Source organism: Oryctolagus cuniculus, chromosome 8, assembly GCF_964237555.1.
Source record: "Oryctolagus cuniculus chromosome 8, mOryCun1.1, whole genome shotgun sequence".
NCBI classification, from domain to species: domain Eukaryota; kingdom Metazoa; phylum Chordata; class Mammalia; order Lagomorpha; family Leporidae; genus Oryctolagus; species Oryctolagus cuniculus.
In genome coordinates, this window is record NC_091439.1 from 9,668,753 (window position 1) to 9,691,757 (window position 23,005).

At 48.4% G+C, this 23,005-nt stretch overlaps 1 protein-coding gene across 9 annotated transcripts in view; it reads left to right on the forward strand.

Moving 5' to 3' along the window:
* The window catches only part of TRIM2 (tripartite motif containing 2), a 183,991-nt gene that overhangs the window by 136,126 nt on the left and 24,860 nt on the right, over positions 1–23,005 (forward strand). For all 9 annotated transcript variants that reach the window (XM_070047374.1, XM_070047378.1, XM_070047377.1 and 6 more), the window contains exons 4-6: positions 8,216–8,367; positions 9,772–9,952; positions 10,763–11,486. In XM_070047374.1, coding sequence (XP_069903475.1) covers positions 8,216–8,367; positions 9,772–9,952; positions 10,763–11,486 — 1,057 coding nt within the window. The remainder of the gene's footprint in view (positions 1–8,215; positions 8,368–9,771; positions 9,953–10,762; positions 11,487–23,005) is intronic.

Consider the following 23,005-nt stretch of genomic DNA (forward strand, 5'->3'; position numbering starts at 1 on the left):
CAATTACTTGAGTCATCACCACTGCCTTCCAGGGGCCACACTAGCAGGAAACTGAAAGCAAGAGGTGGAGCTGAGAATCAAGCCCAGACACTCCAGTATGGGATCCTGGTATCCCAATTTGTGTCTTAACCACTAGGCCAAACACCTACCCATTAGCAGTGTTTCGTAGTTTTCAATATTTAAGACTTGACCCTCCTTGGTTAAACTTATTCCTAAACTTTTTGGTGCTATTATAAATGGAATTGTTTTATTAATTTCACTTTTGGGTTATTTCTTACCAGTGTATAGAAATAAAATATCTTTCAACCTTCTGAATTTATTTGCCTAATTGTATGTGTGTTTATGTGTGTGTGTTCTTTAAGATTTTTCTATATATAAGATCTTGTCAGCCGGCGCCGCGGCTCACTAGGCTAATCCTCCGCCTAGCGGCGCCAGCACACCGGGTTCTAGTCCCGGTTGGGGCGCCGGATTCTGTCCCGGTTGCCCCTCTTCCAGGCCAGCTCTCTGCTGTGGCCAGGGAGTGCAATGGAGGATGGCCCAGGTGCTTGGGCCCTGCACCCCATGGGAGACCAGGAAAAGCACCTGGCTCCTGGCTCCTGCCATTGGATCAGCGCGGTGCGCCGGCCGCAGTGCGCCGGCCGCGGCGGCCATTGGAGGGTGAACCAACAGCAAAGGAAGACCTTTCTCTGTCTCTCTCTCTCACTGTCCACTCTGCCTGTCAAAAAATAAAAAATAAATAAATAAATAAATAAAAAATAAAAAAGATCTTGTCATCTCTGAATAAAGAAATTTTTTAAATATTTTTATTTATTTATTTATTTGAAAAACAGAATTAGAGAAAGAGAGAGCAAGGTCTTTCATCTGCTGCTTCACTCCCCAAATTGCTGTAACAGCCAGTGCTGGACCTATTCAAAGCCAATAGCCAGGAACTTCTTCCAGGTCTCTCACATGGGTACAGGGACCCAAGCACTAGGGAAATCTTCCTCTGCTTTTCCAGACACATTAGCAGGAAACTGGATCAAAAGTCGAGCAGCCGGGACTTGAACCGTTGCCCATAGGAGATGCCAGCATCGTAGCTGTCGGCTTTACCAGCTATGCCACAGGTGCTGGTCCGTGAATAGAGAAAGTCTTAATTCTTTTCCAATAAATAACTGAAATTTCAAATTTGCTTTCATTTTATTTCTTTTTTTAGCCTAAATGCCCTGACTAGAACCTCTGGTACGTGGTTGAATAGAAGTAATGAGAATGAACATTCACATCCTCTCCCCGGTCTGATGTTAGCTGTGGGTTTCAGTAGATACTACTTACAAGGGTGAGGAAGTCCCCTTCCAGTTCCATGTCTGCTTTATCAGGAATGGGCGCTGGATCTTGTCCAACACTTTTTCCATATCAGTTCAGATGATCATCTTGTTTCTCCCCTTCATTTTATTGATTTGACGTATTACATATAATGATTTTCCTATGCAAACCTCTCTTGCAATCCTGGGATGAATCCCACATGCTCACTGTGTCTAATCCTTTTACTATGTGGCAGGTCTCATTTTGCTAATAGTTTTTGAGGGTTTTCGTCTGATTTATGAGAGATACTCGTCTGTAATTTTCTTGTGATATCTTCATATCTTGTGATATGATTCCATCAGGGAAATATGGACCTAATACTAATAGGCTGAGTTAGGGAGTATCCCCTTCTCCCTTTTGTTTGGTTGGTTGGTTGGAGGGGCAGGAAGATTTAAGAAGAATTGATGCTTGTTCTTTAAATGTTTGGTAAAATTTCTCATTGAAGCCATGTGGTCCTGGACTTCATATGTCTTCTTTGAGTCAGTTTTGGTAGTTTGGGTGTTTCTGGGAATTTGTCCATTTCATCTAGGTTATTCAGTTGGTTGGCATCCAACTAGTATTCTGTTAATACTCTTCATGTTTCTATGATAATAGAAATTTCCATACTTTCCTCCCCAGTTTTAGTAATTTGAATCTTCTTTTTTCTTGGCCAGTCTAGCTAAAGTCTTTTTTTTTTTTTTTAAGATTCACTTATTTATTTGAAAGAGTTACACAGAGATTGAAAGAGAGACGCAGAGAGAGAGAGAGAGAGAGAGAGAGAGAGAGCGAGAGCTCTTCCATCTGCTGGTTTACTCCCCAATTGGCTGCAATGGCTGGAACTGTGCTGATCCGAAGCCAGGAGCCAGGAGCTTCCTCCGAGTCTCCCACGTGGGTGCAGGGCCCAAGGACCTGGGCCATCCTCTACTGCTTTCCCAGGCCACAGCAGAGAGCTGGATGGGTTTGAGCTGGCACTGCAGGCAGCAGTTTACCCACTACGCCACAGCGCTGGCCCCTCTAGCTGAAGTTTTATCAAACTATGTAATGTGTGTTTTTTTGTTTTTTGTTTTTTTTTTTTTTTGGTCAGTTTTATACTTCCCCACTCCGTTTTTTTTTTCTTGCTATCCATTTTCATTGTTTTGGTTTGGTTTAGTGACTTTTCTGAACTGATTTTTGCAAAACCTATATTTTTTGGTCAGATTTTGCCACTGAAGCCTCTTCCAGTAGCTCATTTGTCTGTATGGTGACAGGGCTTTCTCTAATCTGCCATTTTCAGTATCACCCTGCTCCTGCAATCAATTATTTTCAAACGGAAACTTTAAAAGGATTAGCACTAGTGACGGGTGCTGAGTCTTTATCTTAGATGATCAGCTCTGGTTTGAGGACTTGAGGACTGCACATTTTTTACATACGAGAACTTTATTAATTTTTATTTATTTTCATTTTATTTGAAAGATAGAGAGATAGAGACTGATACACAGAGAAAGGTCTTCCACTTTCTGGTTCACTTCCCAAACCAGGAGCCAAGACTCAAGCCAAGGTGGATGGCAGAAACCACTGCTGCAATCCGGAGTGGAGCTGACACTTGAACCCAGACACTCTGATATAAGACACCTCCCAAATGGCTTTTTTTGTAAGATTTATTTTATTTATTTGAAAGAGTTATAGAGAGAGGTAGAGACAGAAAGAGAGAGAGAGAGAGAGAGAGAGAGGTCTTCCATCCTCTGGTTTACTCCCCAGATGACCGCAACAGCCAGAGCTGAGCTGATCCGAAGCCAGGAGTCAGGAGCTTCTTCGGGTGTCCCACGCGGGTGCAGGGGCCCAAGGGCTCAAGCCATCTTCTACTGCTTTCCCAGGCCATAGCAGAGAGCTGGACCAGAAGTGGAGCAGCTGAGACTTGAACTGGTGCCCGTAAGGGATGCCAGCGCTGCAGGCTGGGGCTTTACCCTGCTGCACCACAGTGCTGGCCCCTGGCATTTTTTTAAAAACTTTTAAAAAATTTCTTTGAAAGGTAGCTACGGGGGAGGGGGTATTTTCTATCCATTGTTTGACTCCCTAAATAGCCCCATCAGCCAGAGCTGGGCCAAGCTGAAGCCAGGAGCCAGGACTCCATCTGAGTCTCCTCTATGGGTAGCAGGGGCCATCTTCTGCTGCCTTCCCTGGCACATTTACAGGGAGCTGGACTAGAAGCAGAGTGGCCAAGATTCAAACTGGCACTAAGATATGGGCTGCCTATGTTGCAGGAGGCAGCTTAGCCCACTGCACTACAATGCTTGCCCCAGCCCAACTGGCACCTTGACCACTGTGCCACAGCACTTGCCCCTGTACCTTGCGGTGACTCCATGTTCCTGTGCACCTAACATGATGTAGTCCTTGTGACTTCTAAATCCAGTATGGACAATGATTCCCAAATGCATACTGCCTTTGGCCCATAGACCTGAGGCCATGCTCCTGTCTCCTGAGGAGAGTGTGAGAACTGGGTCCCAGGCTACACCGACTTCGGGAGTGTGCAGTCCCCAGCCAAGAAACGTACACGAGCCCCAGAACCCTGAATATCTGGGGGAAGAAGTCTCTTCACTTTCTGTTCTTGGTTCTTGGCTCACCTCTGCTGCACATGGCTGGCAGTGACAGCCAGCTTTAGAGGGGTTTCATGAAACTGATTATGAAGTTGAAATATTAGTAAAAATTAATCTGGCTGTGTACAGTCTAAAAATAAAATGTTCTGTTAAAAGGCAGCCACTTGTGTTTGAAGCCAGGCAGGGACAAGGAACCTTGGCCTTCACAGTCATTGTATTCCACAGATGAAGTTTGCCTGAGAAATTCCTAGAGTTTAATGAGAAATACTCCTGTATCCTCCCATTCGCTGGCACTTTGCATAATGAGTAAAATATTTTTGATGTAGGTTTTATATATTATTACCAAAGATTTGCATTTCCAAGAAGAAGTTCTAAAAACTTAATGCTAGGAAGTTTCCTATGGCACTGCATGTAATTTTAGGTAATTCTGTCGCTCCCCATCTTTGTGGAGGAACGACACTAAACCCTGCCTAGGCTTCATATCCGAGTCACGGCACCATTATGTCGCTCCCCCTCTTCATGGAGGAACGACACAGGACCCTGCGCTGTTCTTTTATCTGCTCGGCCCTCCCCGGGTTTGCTGCTGGTTCTTCCCAGGTTGGCTACCATCCCTTCCACCTCCGTGGAAGGGCGGTTCCCCCTGGCCACTTTCCCCACTTCCGCGGGGGAGCAGCACACCGCCGGCTGGCTCTCTCGGGGGCTGCACAGGTGTTCCTTCAGATAGATGTTCCTGGTGCATGTTGTCTCTCTCCTCCTTTATAGTCCTCTTCCGCCAATCCCAACTCAGCTGCCCACACACCAAGTACGCTGCTCTCCTCCAATCAGGAGCGGCTCCTGCAGCTTGTCAAGTTGGTGAGAGGCAGCTGGGTAGAAGCTGTTCGCTCCTCTCCCAGCGCCACATTGTGGGAGAGCAGATGCATAGAATAAGTCTTAATTCCAGTAACAGTATAGTCCGAGTTGCTCCCCACAAATTCCATTTTCTAATCACAGAAAGGCAAGCAGCGTAGTAAAATGTCCAAAGCTACCCACAAGGAAGTCTTCCATCAGCTAATGCTGCCTCTCCCTAGAGAAAGAAGGACGCATCCCTTAACTCACACAAAAATCCTTTAGCAAATAATCGTCAATAGTTGCCATGTGCTGGGCCTTCTGCTTAATGGAATCAGACCTGAATAAAATTAAGGTCTTCCTGTGGGGTGTTTGGTTTTTGTTTGCTTTTTAACTTTTTATTGATTAGTTTGAGAGATGCAAGGAGAGAGAGAGGGAAAGCGAGAGAGATAATCTCCCACCCACTTGTTCATTCCTCAAATGACCACCATGCCCACACGCCCACCAGCTCTGGCCAGAGCCTGGAACTGTGAATTCAATCCATCTCGCAGGTGGGTGGCAGGAACTCAACCACTTGCGTCATCGTCACTACCTCACAGGGCCTGCATTAGTACAAAGCTGGACTCGGGAGCTGGAGCTGAGGGTAAACCCAGGTACTCCGACGTGGTATGTGGGCTTCGTAGCCCGTGTCTTCACCGGTAGGCTGAATGTCCACCCCTCCTAGAATATTTGAATTTTCACTTGAGATTATTTATTCAAGTACGTGTTAATGGAATGTGTGGAGAAATGTTTTTGAGTAGAAGGTGGATTTAAAAAAGAAAACTGTAGGGGCAGGCAAGGGACACAGTAATTAAACAGCCCCTTGAGACAGCCGCATTCCATATTAAAGTGCCTGGTTTGACTCCTGTCTATTCCAACTATGATGAGCTTCATGCAAATACTCATCTTGGAAGGCAGCAGATGAAGGTCTAAGTACCTGGGTCTCTGCCACCCATCTGCAGGTCCAGACTGGGTTCTGGGCTCCTGGTTTCAGCCTGGCCCAGCCCTGGCTGTTGTGAGCATTTGGGAAGTGAATAAGGAAATGGAAGATCTCGATCTCTCTCTCCTCTCTCTCTCTCTCTCTCTCTCTCTCTCTTTCCTCTCCATCCCCTTCCCTCCCTTTCTTTCTGCCTTTCAAATAAAGTGAAAACAAAATAAATTTTATAGAAGAAATGAAACTTTCAATGATAGTCCAACCACATTCCCAAAAGGTCTGTAGAGGAATAAAGTACATAGAATTAATCTTTATATAACAACAACAACAACAACAACAACAAAAAAGGAATGTGTTTTCAAACCCCTAACTCAGAATCTGCCTACTTCAGACTATGATGGCATATGACATGTAAAACTGTCTCGGAGATGGTTTGAGGACTTTCATCTGAACTTGGCAAAGATTTCTTCCAAATCTTATCAGCAACCTGAGTGCTTTATTCCTGGGAGAATCGGTTCCAGAAAGTACTGAGAAAAATACGGAGCCCTAGGAAGGAAGAACTAACACCTGCTACCCAAGTCATGACGAAGAGTGTCCTCCCATTCACTCATTCAGCAGTAGCATTGAGTACTCACTATATGCAAGGCGTTACCTAGGCTCTGGGTTACAAGTTGGTTGCTGTTGTGCTCAGGAACTTAAGACCTCTTATAAATATTTCATCCATGGGGTACAGAGAAAAGTGCTTTGGGAATTCACAAACCAGAAAGAACAGGGGAGTATCTTACAAGAAAACCAGCATTCAGGCTTGATGCTATATCGTTACTAAGAGTTCAGTTAATCAAGATAGGTAGCTTTATTTTCAGGTAAGCACATGATGTCATCGGTGGCATCATCATCATCATCGTGGCAGCTGCTACTTATTGAAGATATATCTCAGGCCAGGGCCAGGCATCATTGGGTTCTTTATGCAAACTAACCTATTTAATACTCAGAGCAGCCCAGTGAAGTCGCTGACTGTTGTAATCTCCATTTGACAGAAGCAGAAACGGCAACACAAAGAAGGGAAGTCATTGGCTTGAGGTCATTCAGCCCAATAAGTGGAGACAGGAAGTATACTGCCCGGTCCAGCTCTTATCCAAACAGCAGCGATTTTTAGAGTGTGGTCCAAGCACCCTCGTGGGTCCTATGGTCCTTACAGGGTGTTCACAAGGTCAAAACTGTATTTATAGTGCAGTCATACAAAGACATGGTTTCCTTTCCCACTCTCTCTCTCTCAGGGGCATACAGTGGAATTTTCCAGAGATTGTATGATTAGAACAGACTGAATGCAGGAGCAGATATGAGAACCCAACTATCTTTTATTAACTCAGGCACTGCAGAGATTTTACAAACAGGGGAAACAATGCTGTCTTCTCACAAAATGTTTTGATTCACAAAATGTAGGTATTTGCCATCAATTATGTCATTTACATTAATACTTAAAGGGCTTATCACTTCTTTCCCAAATGTTTATTATTTGAAAAGCAAAGTGACAGAGAGAGAAGGTGAGAGGTTGCCCATCTGCCAGTTCACTCCTTAAATGCCCGCAACAGCAAAGGCTGAACTAGGACAAAGCCAGGAGCCAGCAGCCCCAGGGCTCCCACATGGGCGGCAGGAACCTAAGCCCCTGAACCATCATCTGCTGCCTCCCGGGGTGCTCATTAGCAGAAGGCTGTATTGGAAGCAGAGGCAGGATTTGAACTCTGGCACTCAGATATGGGATGCCGGCGTCCTAAGCGGTGATTTAACTCATTGTACCACAGTGCTGCTGCAGGTTTATCACTTTTTATAATTAATAGATACTTGAAACTTTTTCTCAGTTTTAATTTTTTTAAAAGATTTATTTTATTTACCTGAAAGGCAGAGTTAGAGAAGAGAGAGAGGGACAGACAGATAGACAGCGATCTTCCATCTACTGGCTCATTCCCCAGATGGCTGAGCTAGGTCAAAGCCAGAAACCAGGAGCTCCTTCTGGACTCCCACGCCAGTGACAGGGAGTTGGGCCATCCTCCCCTGCTTTTCCAGGTGCATTAGCAGGGAGCTGGATTGGAAGTAGAGCAGCCGGGACTCTAACTGGGACCCATATGGGATGCCAGCACTGCATACAGAGGTTTAACCTATGCCACAGCGCCTGCCCCTCACTTTCAACTTTTGATACGACCAATGTCTGTAGATATAATCCCCATACACAAAAGCTATAATTTGTAGAGAATATAGAGGTCCCAAGGCCAAAACGCTTGAGAACCACAGCCCTGCACTTGGGGAAGTGGCCACTGAGATGCCGGTTTGCCGGCTACACATCAGCTTTGGAGGCAGAGCCTCCTCTGTACGGGACTCGAGGCCTGTCTGCCATTTCCCCTCGTGAAACTGGACATCACGATGGGGGACATCCCGGGGTGGCTGTGAGAATGAAACGACGCAACACCAGGACAAGTGCTTGGTGCAGCCCGTGGCCCTGAACCTGGGGCTTTCTTTGTGTTACCCACAGGTGATGGAATTCTACTGCCAGTCCTGTGAGACCGCCATGTGTCGGGAGTGCACGGAGGGGGAGCACGCGGAGCACCCCACAGTCCCACTCAAGGATGTGGTAGAGCAGCACAAGGCCTCCCTCCAGGTCCAACTGGACGCTGTCAACAAAAGGTGAGGCCTCCCTCCCCAGACCCCCACCTGGCCCCTTCGGCTGCAGCAGCTCCAGCCGGCCTCATGGTCTCTGTCTCCCGCGACAGTTGGTTCATGTCACCCTTTCAGGAATAAGTCTTTCTGGGCCATAAGTAAATTCTCCTGGGATTGTGGATGTGTAGCGCTGAAGGCCACCCCCTGCCCCTTGGAAAAGTCCGACCTCCTTAGCTTACACTGGTGCCATCTAGTGCCTCAGCAGGAGGAAATGAATTAAAGTAGGATGCAGGGAACTCTGGGGAGCTCCTTGGCAACACACAGGACCGCTCAGGTGGCCAGGACTGGCCCCTTTCCCTTTGTCCTGAGCAGGGATTGCCCCTTTTTCCTGCTTTCAGGTTCTTTCTTTGGCATGGAAATGAGGGAACTGAGTAGCTGTTGGGTGCAGGAGGAAGCCCAAAGACAGGGAGATTAACAGCCAGCTGAAAAGCAGGCAGAGCACTAAATCTCTCACCCGGAGTCCACAGACATTGGGAAAAAGCAGGTCCTCTGTGCTGACTGAAAGAACATACAAGAAGTCCCAGGAGCAGAGTGTGGGTGTCCTGAATAAAAGCTCCAATATTTAATATATGTGTGTGTGTATGTGTTTAGAATAGTGGTTCTCGCCAGTGCCGCGGCTCACTAGGCTAATCCTCTGCCTTGCGGCGCCAGCACACCGGGTTCTAGTCCCTGTCGGGGCGCCGGATTCTGTCCCGGTTGCCCCTCTTCCAGGCCAGCTCTCTGCTGTGGCCAGGCAGTGCAGTGGAGGATGGCCCAAGCACTTGGGCCCTGCACCCCATGGGAGACCAGGATAAGCACCTGGCTCCTGCCATCGGATCAGCGCGGTGCGCCGGCTGTAGCGCACCAGCCGCGGCGGCCATTGGAGGGTGAACCAACGGCAAAGGAAGACCTTTCTCTCTGTCTCTCTCTCTCACTGTTCACTCTGCCTGTCAAAAAGAAAAAAAAAAAAAGAATAGTGGTTCTCAACCGTGGGACCCTGTGCCCTGCAGGGGACATCTGGCAATGTCTGGAGATATATTTGGTGTCACTGTGTTCTGAGATGCTGTTGGTATCTTGCAGGGGACAGGATGCTGTCCAACATCCTGCAATGCATGGGACAGTCCCCCAACAAACACTGACCACAGTGGCTTTTCAGAGCACTTCGAGTCTTTATTAAAATGAGATGGCTAAAGTGAAATAGACATGAACCCTCAAAGTCCCTTCTTTGAGAGGCTGTGCTTGTCATGTACCACGTCCACTCTTCCCTTAGTGGCTTGTGAAGATGATGAAAGGCATAGTAGAAACATTTGCTTACAACACAGAATGTGTGCAGATTCTGGAATATTTCCAGAGGGGGTGTTCCATAATGATCTCTAACAACTTGATCCCCAGGCTCCCGGAAATTGATTCCGCTCTCCAGTTCATCTCGGAAATCATTCATCAGTTAACCAACCAGAAGGCCAGCATCGTGGATGACATCCATTCCACCTTCGATGAGCTCCAGAAGACTCTGAACGTGCGCAAGAGCGTGCTGCTTATGGAGCTGGAAGTCAACTACGGCCTCAAACATAAAGTAAGACCCAGTCCTCCTTACCCTCGTCCTGGGAGAGACCCAGGGGTCCTTGGCATTTATTCTAGCTCAGTGTGTTCTGGGGGGACTCAGGTGCGTCCTCACGTGTCTCCATTGTGCGCTAATCCCTAATTTTCCTTTAATGAGATACTCCACTCTGTTTCCTTGTTGGCCTTCGTATTTCTGGCACAGCTCTATCCGTGACCTTAAGTGCCAGTTTGTACCTCGACAAAAGGCGAGGTTGAATACAATGGCATGCTTTCGGGATTTAGGGTTAAGAGGGATTGTTTTCCTTCCTTAATTATAAAGTCCAATAGGCTCTTAATTGCTCTCACCCACACCAACCTGTTTTCCAACTTCAAAGTGAGCCCTGGCTGCAGCCTTTGTGTAACTCTGCCAGGCGCATCACAAAACCAGGCATGCAAAGCCTCTGATATTCAGGTGCAGAGAGTTTTCCTTTGTTCTGGTTTGTGTTGCTTTAGGTGGGTGGTGACGGGGGAGCTTTGGTTATTAGGGAACAGATACTGAATAATGATTATTTCAGATGGCAGGAGACAGCGCCGCGGGTTTGGCAGGCTCTTGGCAAGGATGTTTCTGTTTGCCCCTCTCCAAAACACATGACCCAGGAAATATTTGTGTGGGAGAGACAGGGCGGGGCAGAAAGGAAATAGCCAGAGCAGGTGCTGGGGCTGCGGTTTAGAATCCCGTGTTAGCACTGGGTGTTTGGGGCTCGGCCCTCCGGAGGGAGCCTGCGCCCCGCCCCGCCGGCGGCACTCACCCGCCCCGCGCCTCCCGCCTCCCCCCTGCCCGCAGGTGCTGCAGTCCCAGCTGGACACCCTGCTCCAGGGGCAGGAGAGCATCAAGAGCTGCAGCAACTTCACAGCGCAGGCGCTGCACCACGGCACGGAGACCGAGGTGTTGCTGGTGAAGAAGCAGATGAGCGAGAAGCTGAACGAGCTGGCCGACCAGGACTTCCCGCTGCACCCGCGCGAGAACGACCAGCTGGACTTCATCGTGGAGACCGAGGGCCTGAAGAAATCCATCCACAACCTGGGCAGCATCCTCACCACCAACGCCGTGGCCTCCGAGACGGTGGCCACGGGCGAGGGCCTGCGGCAGACCATCATCGGGCAGCCCATGTCCGTCACCATAACGACCAAGGACAAGGACGGCGAGCTGTGCAAGACCGGCAACGCCTACCTGACGGCCGAGCTGAGCACGCCCGACGGCAGCGTGGCGGACGGCGAGATCCTGGACAACAAGAACGGCACGTACGAGTTCCTCTACACCGTGCAGAAGGAGGGCGACTTCACGCTGTCGCTGCGGCTCTACGACCAGCACATCCGCGGCAGCCCCTTCAAGCTGAAGGTGATCCGCTCGGCCGACGTGTCGCCCACCACCGAGGGCGTCAAGCGGCGCGTCAAGTCCCCCGGCAGCGGCCACGTCAAGCAGAAGGCGGTGAAGAGGCCGGCGAGCATGTACAGCACCGGCAAGCGAAAAGAGAACCCCATCGAGGACGACCTGATCTTCCGCGTGGGTGAGCCGGGGGCGCGGTGGGGAGGGGTCGTCGCCGCGGCTCGGGACCCCACCCCTGGGTCTGGTCCCCGCTTCTCCCCCTCTGGAGATGTGCCTTCTCCTCCTGCTCAACCTCCCCCCTCCTCCTCCTCTTCCCCTCCCCCTCCCACTCCCCTGCTCTCCCCCTCCCCCTCCTTCCCCTCCTCCTCTCCCCTCGCTTCCTTCCCCCCGCCCCCTCCCCCACCTCCTCCCGCAAAAGAGTTACAGTAGAAAATTGGAATCTGAATATAAATGAAAAAGAGAAACAGAAAATTCAGGGCTTCTGCGGTCTGGATGCTTTAAGGAAAATGCTGGCCTGTCCCCCCACCCAGCCCCTGGGGGTATGGGGGGTGGGGGGTGGGAGGTGTGGCCCTAGCAGCCTCCAGCCTCACCCCCCTGCAGGCAGCCATCCCTGGCCCCCTGCAGCCCCCTGCTGCTTCTCTGCCCACTTGTCCAGGGTGGGGCATTGCCGTTGTGTTGCCCCCAGCTGCTTCCCCTGGGAGAGCACCCCAAAGGGGAGGGGCTGGGTGGTAACTGGGAGAACAGAATGAGGTTGGGGCGGGGTTGAGGCAGAAGCCAGTAGGTGTGGGTTGAGCCAAGAGCTCTGGGAACTTCTCAGCCCTTACCTCATCTGATGTGTAGCCTCTGAGCACTGTCTCTTTTTTAACTGTTTGCTTCCTCAACAGAAAGCAAACTAAGTAACAGAGGGCTTGATCCTCCTTAAGAGAGACAAAGTCTGCCTTTTGGTTTCCTTGAGAAAGTAGCTTCCTGCCAGCACCCCTTTCCCTGGGGTCCGCCCTTCCCTGCAGTGGCCCTGGGAGGCTGCTGCAACTGACACGTGTGGAAAAGCAGTTCTGCAGATCAGCTACACTGGGGGGAGCTTTGGCCGACTGCAGGAAAGTAAGGTTTGTCCTGCAGAACTTTCTGGAACCTTTAGAACCAGCAAGTGCACACTGTGCTGGGTAGGAGGCAGGGAAGGGGTGTCAGGCGGCACCTTCAGTCTCTCCTCACCACTGCTGCAACTTGGCCCCAGGAGTGTCTTGGGAAACCAAGGCTCCGGAACATTCCTGGTTTGCTGTGTTGATGCTGCAGGGTGAATCCTGGTCCAAGGAGGCCCTCATACTTTCACTGGTGTGTGGGCGTGGAGTCGGCTGTTGATGCACCTGCCAAAGCAGAGCTGGGGCGGGGCGGTGGGAGCCTCCCACTTGCTGGAGCCCTGGGCAGATCTCTTGAGCTTCACTTTCCGTGTCCTTAAAATGAAGATGCCAGGATACACAAGTTCCAAACCATGTAGGAGGAATTTAAATGAGAACCATTGTTTTTGCAAGTGTAATTGCTAAGGCTGTTAGAGTCTCTCTACTCCCTTTTCTCTTCAAAAAAGAAAAAACCCTAGCTTGCTGCTTCCTAGTGATCCGAGGACAAATTCATTTTCCCAGTGTGATTCCCGGTGACTTCTCTAGACAGTGTTCGTGGTAAAAGGCTTGATCTGGAATTGGGCAAATCTGCATCCGAATACAGATTTTTCTTGAGAACTAGACAGCTGGCTTACCCTTTCTGAGCCCTGTTTTCCTTCGCTGTAAAATATAAGGAATGAAATATGACCTAATCTGAGGTTGTTGTTTGGGGTGAAAGGAGAGAATTCCTGGAATCTGCTGGGCACTCACCAGAGAACAGTAAATTCTCCGTTAGTGGTAGCTAAGATTTTACTGTTGGGGCTGCCATTGGTGTACCGGGTTAAGCTGTGCCTCTGGCATCCCATATGGGCATGTATGGTTTGAGGTGCAGCTGTGCCACTTCTGATCCAGCTCCCTGATAATGGGCCTGGGGAGCGCAGTGGAAGATGGCCCACGTGCTTAGGCCCCTGCACCCATGTGGGAGACCCGGGTGAAGATCCTAACTCCTGGCTTCAGCCTGGCCCAGCTCTGCCCATTGATTGCAGCCATTTGGGGAATAACCAGCAGATGGAAGATTCTCAATCTCTCTCTCTCTCTCTCTCTCTCTCTCTCCCTCCCTGTAACTCTGCCTTTCAAATAAAAAAAAAAGATTTTACTCTTACTCATTTTCATCATGTCCACCTCTGATACCACCTAAGGAAATAGAAATGTCTCATAGGGGTCCCCCCCGCAGCAGCACGCACACACACGCACACGCACACTCACACGCAGACACCCCTGTGTTGTTTTCATTAAGAGGCGAGACAGAGCGCCTGCATTGCCATCTGCTGGCTCACCCCTGAATGCTCACAGGGGTTGGGGCTAGGCCAGAGCCAAAGTCAGGAGCTGGGAACACAATCCAGGTCCTGCTGCGTGGGTGGCAGCACCCACACCAGTTCCTTGAGCCATCACTGCTCCCTCCCAGGGTATGCATCAGCAGGAAGCTGCAATCAGAAGGTAGAGCCAGGCATGGAACCATACACTCTGATGTGCGAGGGTCAACGGCCTCTCCTGTATGAGTTTTTAGCTCTCGGCTCCTACCCTGGGAGGACAGGGGTCTACTTTTCTCCTCCTACCCATTGAGAAATTGATTGACACTGGTGGAAAGGTGTTTATATGGTGAAACATTGGTAAAGAATTTGGAACGGTGCCTAGTGTATAGCCTTATGTCCAGGTTTATTAATGAAGTAAAGATATTCTCTTAGTTTGCCAGAGCTGCCATGGTCTGGAGGGTTTAAATGACAGAAACTTACTTTCTCACAGTTATAAAACTGGAACTGTTTTTTTTTTTTAACTTTTATTTAATGAATATAAATTTCCCAAGTACAGCTTATGGATTACAATGGCTTCCCCCCCCCCATAACGTCCCTCCCACCCGCAACCCTCCCCTTTCCCACTCAAAACTGGAACTGTTTTTGGAGTTACAAGTCCAAGATCATGGTGCTGGTGTGGTTTTGATTTGCATCTCCGTGACGATTCCTGAAGTTGAGCATTTTTCACAGACCTGTTAGCAGTTTTCATGTCTTCAGAGAAGTCTCTTTTTAGGCCCTTTGACCATTGTATTGCTATTAAAAATGTTTGTTTATGTTCATCTACTTGAAAGGCAGAGCAACACACAGAGAGAGACAGAGTTTTCCGTCTGCTGGTTCACTCCCCAGAGGACTGCAATAGCCAAGGCTGAAGCCAGGAGTCCAGAACTCCATCCAGGTCACTCACATGGGTGTCAGGGACCCAAGTACTTGGGCTGTCACCTGCTGCCTCCTAGGATACATCAGCAGGAATCTGTATTGAAAGTCAAGTAGCTAGGACCCAAACTGGCACTCTGATGTGGGTGCAGGCATCCCAAGCTGTGTACCACACTGTATCACAAGTGCCCACACCACTTTGCCAATTCTAAGTCAGATTATTTGTGATTTTTTTACTGTTTAGTTATGTAAGTTCCTTATACTTTTTAAAATTATTTTTTAAGATTTATTTATTTATTTGAAGGCAGAGTCACAGAGAGAGAGGGAGAGACAGAGAAAGAGCTCTATCTGTTGGTTCACTCCCCAGATGGCTGCAACAGCCGGGACTGGGCCAGGCAGGAGCCCAGAACTCCCATCTGGGTCTCCCACATGGGTGCAGGACTTGCTATATAGCTTTTTAATTTGATGAAATTTTATCTGTTTTTAAAATTAATATAATTATTGAAAAGCAGGGCAACAGAGAATGAGAGAGAGAGAGAGAGATAGGTATCTTCCATCTGCTAGTTCACTCCCTAAATGACCATAGTAGCCAGATCAGGGTCAGGCTGAAGCCGGAGCCAGCAACCTCATCCTGGTCCCCCAGAAAAGTGGTAGGGGCCCAAGTACCACCTTCTGCTGCCTTCTCAGGCAGATTAGCAGGAAGCTGGGTTAGAAGCAGAGCAGCCGGACTCAAACCAGCACTCCACTATGGCATATTGGTATCACAAGCAGCTGTCTAACTCGTAACTCCAGGCCCTCATTTGTCTGTCTTGCTTCTCTGCTGCTGTGCTTTCAGATTCTTATCAAAAGGTCATTGCCCAGACCAGTGTCCTGGAGCTTTCCATCTGTTTTCTTCTAGTGGTTTTATAGTTTTTATATTGAAGTTTGGCATCTACTTGGAGTTGATCTTTGTCTGTGGTGTGAAATGAAGGTCTAATTTCATTCTTCAAGTGAATATCCAGTTTCCCCTGCACTATTTATTGAAGAGACTGTCCTTTCTTCATTATGTGTTCTTAACATGTATCTTGAAAAATCAATTAACTGTAAATGCATGGATTTATTTTTGGGCTTTCTGTTCTGTTCCAGCCATCTGTGTCTTTTTGTGCCAATACTATGCTGTTTTTATTATTATAGCTTTGAAGTAGATTTTGAAACCAGGTAGCGTAATACCTACAGCTTTGTTTCTTATGGTCAAGATTGTTTTGGTTATATGGAGGTTTCTGTAGTTCCAAATGGATTTTAGGATTTCTGTTTCTGTGAATTGGGATTTTGACAAGAGATTGCACTGAGTTTGAGATCACTTTGGATAGCATGGACATTTTAACAATAATGATTCTTCCATTCCATGAACATAGGATATCTTCCATTTATTTATTTATTTATTTTTTATTTTTTTGACAGGCAGAGTGGACAGTGAGAGAGAGAGAGACAGAGAGAAAGGTCTTCCTTTGCCGTTGGTTTACCCTCCAATGGCCGCCGTGGCCGGCGCACCGCGCTGATCCGAAGCCAGGAGCCAGGTACTTCTCCTGGTCTCCCATGGGGTGCAGGGCCCAAGCACTTGGGCCATCCTCCACTGCACTCCCGGGCCACAGCAGAGAGCTGGCCTGGAAGAGGGGCAACTGGGACAGAATCCGGCGCCCCGACTGGAACTAGAACCCGGTGTGCCGGCGCCGCAAGGTGGATTAGCCTACTGAGCCGCGGCGCCGGCCGATATCTTCCATTTATTTGTCATCTTCAATTTTCTTATATTAATGTCATATTTTTCAGTATACAGCTCTTTTACTTCCTTTGTTAAATTTATTCCTAAGTATTTTTTGTCATATTCCTCTTTTTTTAAAGTCTGTTTCTTTTTTTAAAGATTTATTTGAAAGACAGTTACAGAGAGAGGTAAAGACAGAGTGAGCAAGAGAGGTCTTCTGTCTACTTGTTCACTGCCCAAATAGCTGGAATGGCCGGAGCTGAGCCTATCTGAAGCCAGATAGCTTCCTCTGGGTCTCCCACGTGGGTGCAGGGGCCCAAGCACTTGGGCCATCCTCCACTGCCTTTCCAGGTGCACCAGCAGGGACTTGGATCAGAAGTGGAGCAGCTGGGTTTCGAACTGGTGCTCAAATGGGATGCTGGCACTGCAAGCCAGAGCTTTAACCCACTGTGCCACAGCACTGGCCCCCATATTCCTCTAATCCATATTCTAGTGAGAAAAACAGCACTCAGTATGCAATAATATAGCTCAAAAAAATGTTAGTGCCTGCCAGGCATTATGATAGATGCTGGGAATACAGAGATGAAAGGAGATCTCTTTTCTCAAGGAGGTTACCGCTTGGCATGACATGACAGCTGTATGCCCACCTACCTCTAACACCAGGTGATGGAAAACTATAGAAATGAGAAGGGATTTAAACCAGGACTTGGATGGTGAGCAGGACTTACAGAAGTTGGCAGGCAGAAATGGCAGCCCCCAGACAGAGGACCACCGAGAAGAGAGAAGGAAAAGTGAAGAGAAGAGACCATGGTTGTTCTAAGGAACACATCTTGTGAGAGGGTGCAGGGTGAGCAAAGATCAGAGGAACCAAAAGTGATGACATTGGACACATTGGTGGTGGAGCTCCCTGTACCTTGGATGCCAGCTGTGCTGCTTAGTTGGTGAATTTAATCTTTCCCTTAAAGTGCCCCCTTCTTTTTCAGAATCCATTGAGATTATCATTAGTTAGGCCTGGGTCTTATTACCTGACGAGGCTGTCATTTCTTTGAGTGTCAAGGATGATGTCTTCAACCATTTATGTCCCCAACAATGAGCAGAAGAATACTTGGCACTTTGTCCATTTGAAGAGGATCAAGTCATGGCCTATGCCTGATTTAATTTCCCTTTCACCACACCCATTTGGAAGTCCAGGGACACACAGCCCAGGGCAGAGCAGTGAGCTGCAAGAGCAATCCTGTTATGCCAGTACCATGCGTTGTATCCTGCACGTACCTGAGGGAATACACGGAAATAGAGGCAAGGAGAAAGGCAGGTGCGTTCTCTGAGCCAGGCGCTGTGGTGTGGCATCTCAATTAAAATCCTTAGTCCAAAGGATTTCCATATGTCATTTAAAATCCAGTACCCGGGGGTACTTCAAAAAGTTGATGGGAAAAATGAAATTAAAAGATAAGTTTATTTTGGTGCAAAAATGTTTGAAGTCCACACATGTAGTTTTTCACAATTAGCATTTTCCATGAAAATTTTGAAGACCCCCCTTGTACTTTCATTTCCTGTATAATTTGATCTTTAGACCTTATAAAAGGGATGGCTTACATTTTTCTGTAATAATAGCATAGCCAAAATAAGAACTTAAATTTTGATTCCACAGCTAGATTTACTTTGCAGTGGGCACAGTAAACAGATAATCCCACAGTAGGATAAAGATACCGTAGTACAGTGCATGGTGGGTTAGAGCCGGCTCCTACCAGCTGTGTCAGGGACTCCGAATTAGGAGCTTGATGTCAGCTGTGATGGGAGCACTCATAACCTAGCGACTAGTACACGCAGGAAGTCACAAACCACCCCAGCCTCCCAGCCGAATTGCCAGGACAGCCCCTAATTATCCTAACTGTTGAAGGAACTGAGGCTTCCAGAAGTGAGGCCCTTGCCTTTTTGATAGCTCTGTGATTCCTTTGCGTTGAAGATGTCCTTTTAATTCCTGTGGTTTTCCCATATTGGGGTATTTGGTGCCTGTCGAGCCTGAAAACTTACATGTGTGCCCCTCTGAGTGAGCTGCGGTGTTAATAATACTGCACTGGAACACAGTCCTGCCTAAGTGTAGAGAAGTAGCTTAGAACCTCTGTGGATGGTGACTGCCTGAACTCGTGTTCCAGTGTTTTTCACTTTTAAGACTTTGCTGGCTGGAAGCTGTGAACTCAGCTGTCAGCTACTAAAGAAAGCCACGGAACAAAGGGAAAACCAGAACGCGTGGGCGGGAGTGAAAGAATTCCTGTTCAGTTCCTTCAGGTTCTGTAATTCATGCACCATACCTTAATGAGTAGAAGAGAAGTTGAATGAAACACTCATTCGTACTCTGGAACAGTGTCATTTAAAGCAGATTTGTGGGCGCAGGTGTTTGATGGAGCAGTTAAGATGCCCCATGGGATGCCTGCATCCCATAAGAGGGTGCCGGGGTTCAAGTTCCGCCTTCGCTTCTGATTCCAGCTTCTTGCTAACATGTACCCTGGGAGGTAGCAGATGATGACTCAAGTCTTTGGGTCCCTGACACCCATGTGAGAGACCTGGGTGGAATTCCAGGCTCCTGGCTTTGAACCTGGCCCAGTCCTGGCTATTGTGGGCATCTGGGACATGAACCAGAGGATGGAAGATCTTTGTCATCCTGCTGTTCAAGCAAAAGGAAAACAAATCAATTGGTTAAAAAGCTGGATGTGTAAAATCACGTAGCCTGAGTTTAGAGGCTTGCAGGAAGATAGGGTACTATTTCACGGCCCTCCCTGCCTCACCTCTGCAAGCCACCTCCTTCCCTCCGTCAAATGTCCTGCTAGTTGGGCATCTGAGGTCATTATAGGCACTCCACCCTGACCCCTCGAGAGTCTCATCCTTGGGCTCTCTTCTTGCATTTTAAGTGGAGCAAAGCTGCCTCTGACGCTGAGTACAGGCCCCGTGCTGCGTCCCTGGGTGCAACAGTGAACAGGGCAGACATCGCTCCAACCTCAGGGAGCTTCCGCTCAAGTGAGGGCCACAGACAAACAGTTGAAACACTACGTAAGAAGGGACAGACTCCTCGAAAGGATCTTGAGCAGAAAGTGTGACCCACGCGAGCCCAAAGCATAAGTATCCTCACCTCCAAAGCCGGATCTTTTAAAGTCCAATCAGGAAGACGCAGTGTGAGTAACAGGACAAAGGTGATGGAAGCATCAGAGGAGGCAGGCGTTAGCCTTTCCCTGGACTCCCGCTGCCCTTGTGATGTGGCTAAACGTCAACTTTCTCATCCTTAAAATGGGAACAATAATATCTGTGCTGCTAACTCAGGGGCTGAGAGAATGTACACTGTTGTTAAACATCTCATTTTCCCATGATGTAATGTGCATGTCATTTACTCTGTCAGTCATTAATAATTCACTCCTTCAGTAGGAATTTCTTTAAGCTTTTATTTATTTATTTGAGAGGTAGAGTTACAGAGAGAGGAAGAGACCGAGAGAAAGGTCTTCCATCCGCTGGTTCACTCCCCCAAATGGTTGCAACAGCCAGAGCTGGACAGATAGATTCAAAGCTGAGAGCCAGGAGCTTCTTCCTGGGTCTCCCACATGGGTGCAGGGGCCCAAGCACTTGAGCCGTCTTTCACTGCTTTCCCAGGTCATAGTAGAGAGCTGGATCAGAAGACGAGCAGCCAAGATAAGAACCGGCACCCATATGAGATGCCAGCACAGCAGGAGGAGGCTTAGCCCACTACACCATAGTACCGGCCCAGCAGGCATTTTTATAATAGGTTTATTTATTTATTTATTTAAGAGGCAGTGTTACAGACAGAGGAAGGGAAAAACAGAGAGAAAGAGATCTGCATTCTGTGGTTCACTCCCCAAATGGCTGCAATGGCTGGAGCTGGGCCCATCTGAAACTAGGAGCCAGGAGCTTCATCCAGGTCTCCCACATGGGTGCAGGGGCCCAAGGACTTGGGCCATCTGCTGCTGCTTTCTGAGGTGCATTAGCAGGGAGCTGGATTGGAAGTAGAGCAGCTGGGACTCAGATTGGTACCCATATGGGATGCTGGCACTGCAGGCCAGGACTTTAACCCGCTGTGCCACAGTGCTGGCCTTCAAATGAAATCTCTTGCACTGAAGCAAGAAGGAAGAGATTTTGTAAGTACTGAATGTGTTCTGTGTTATATTCATTATGGAAGAACTACTTTGAAGGACGTATTTAGAATACTGTAGAGAGGGCAGACACTTTTCTGTAGACTAAAGAGATTGTACTAAAGACCTTACAGAGTTAAGCATGATCCCCAAGTATGTCTACTTCTGGAATTCTATTTATTTTATTTTTGTCTCAAGATTCTTTTTTTTTTCTAAGATTTATTTATTTATTTGAAAGTCAGAGTTACACAGAGAGAGGAGAGGCAGAGAGAGAGAGAGAGAGAGTCTTCCATCCGATGGTTCACTCACTAGTTGACCGCAATGACCGGAGCTGCACCAATCCGAAGCCAGGAGCCAGGAGCTTCTTCCAGGTCTCCCACGTGGGTGCAGGGGCCCAAGCACTTGGGCCATCTTCTACTGCTTTCCCAGGCCATAGCAGAGAGCTGGATCGGAAAAGAAGTGGCCAGGACTAGAACCGACGCCTGTATGGGATGCTGGCGCTTCAGGCCAGGGTGTTAACCCACTGCACCACAGCGCCGGCCCCCCCAGGATTCTTTGTAAACATGGGAACATTCCAGCATAAGGACAATACACTGTAGTTCATTACTCACCTCCAAGATTTTTCTAGTTAAACTGCTAATAAAAATAGAAGCCTGGAGCTGGTGTTGTGGCATAGCAGGTTAAGCTGCTTCTTCTGATGTCAGCATCCCATATCCTGATCCAGCTCCCTGTGAGAGCATCTGGGAAGGCAGCAGATGGCCCGAGTGCTGGGGACCCCTGCACCAATGTGGGAGACCCAGAAGGGGCTTCTGGCTTTGATCTGGTCTAGCTCCAGCCATTGCAGCCATTTGAGGAGTGAACCAGCAGAGTGAGCCTTCTGCTGCTTTCCCAGGCCGTAGCAGAGAGCTGGATCGGAAGTGGAGCAGCTGGGACTTGAACCGGTGTCCAAATGGGATGCCGGCACTGCACGTGGCAGCTTTACCTGCTACACCACAGCACTGGCCCCAATATTTCATATTTTTAAAAGCAAAAAAAAAGTAAAATTAAAATGACAGGGTCTGTTTCATCTAGCCTCTTTTAAAGACGTACAAGTGATGTTAGACAGGCAGAAGTTTCTCCGTCTCTGCGATGTGGTTTACACGTGGGGCCTCAGCCTGACGCTGACTTGAGACCAGGAGGAAGAGCTGGGCTGGCTCCTCCCCTGCGGGGCGTCTCAGAGGCGGGAGAACCTCTTCCCCGCGTCTGCCCGCGGCTGCACGTCTGCCCGCGGCTGCACGGTACCTTCGCTTCCCTGCGCAGTGTTGGGCGCTTCTGAGCAGCTCACACTGGTGGCCAGCTGGGCCGAGTCTTCCTTCTCCTTGTTCTAAATCAAAATGGAGTCTGACCACATGTTTCCCCGGTTGCAAAATGACACCCCCAAATAGAATGACTGCCCATTTTCCTGGCCCTCAAATGTGTATTTCTTCCTGCAAAGAATGAAGAGAAGTGTCCAAGTGTTTTGCTCATCTATTTCCCCTCTTTCTGACTTCTGTTGAGGCACTCGTTTGTCCGTTTTCTGCCCTTGCTTTCACCACTGCTGCCACCTGCAATGTCTGTGTTGAGTAGCAATGGTTTTACCAGAGCAGGACAGACAGAAGCTTCAAGGAAGGGGAACCGTAGGCTCTTGTGTCCCTCTCTGGACCAGAAGCACAGCAAATCAGTGTTCGTCAGCTCTGTTCAGGTGCATCTTAGCCCTTTCTTCTTTATTTTCCGTATTTCTTTCTCTACCTGAATAGCCTCTAGCCATGGACACATTTCCAGTTTTATATAAGCAAGAGTCTCACTGGCGCCGCGGCTCACTAGGCTAATCCTCCGCCTTGCGGCGCCAGCACACCGGGTTCTAGTCCCGGTCGGGGCACCGGATTCTGTCCCGGTTGCCCCTCTTCCAGGCCAGCTCTCTGCTGTGGCCCGGGAGTACAGTCGAGGATGGCCCAAGTGCTTGGGGCCCTGCACCCCATGGGAGACCAGGATAAGTACCTGGCTCCTGCCATCAGATCAGCGCGGCGCGCTGGCTGCGGTGGCCATTGGAGGGTGAACCAACGGCAAAGGAAGACCTTTCGCTCTGTCTCTCTCACTGTCCACTCTGCCTGTCAAAAAAAAAAAAAAAAAGAGTCTATAACAGCCTGGGTTGTTGTTTCGTTTTGTTTTGTTTTACTTTTTTTTTTAATCTTCTAATCTCAGTTGTACCGAATTATGCTTCTTTAGTTGGTCCTCAGCTCCTTATCTAGCTGCATCCATGCTGTTGTTTATCAAATATTTTTATTATTATAAGTTTTTATCCTTAAGATATCCTGGCCCTGCCCCCACTACTTTTTAAATATATATATATATATATTATGATTTTATTTATTTGAGAGCTAGAGTTACAGACAGTGAGAGGGAAAGACAGAGAGAAAGATCTTCCTTCCGTTGGTTTACTCTCCAATGGCCACAACGGCTGGAGCTGTGCTGATCCGAAGCCAGGAGCCGGGTGA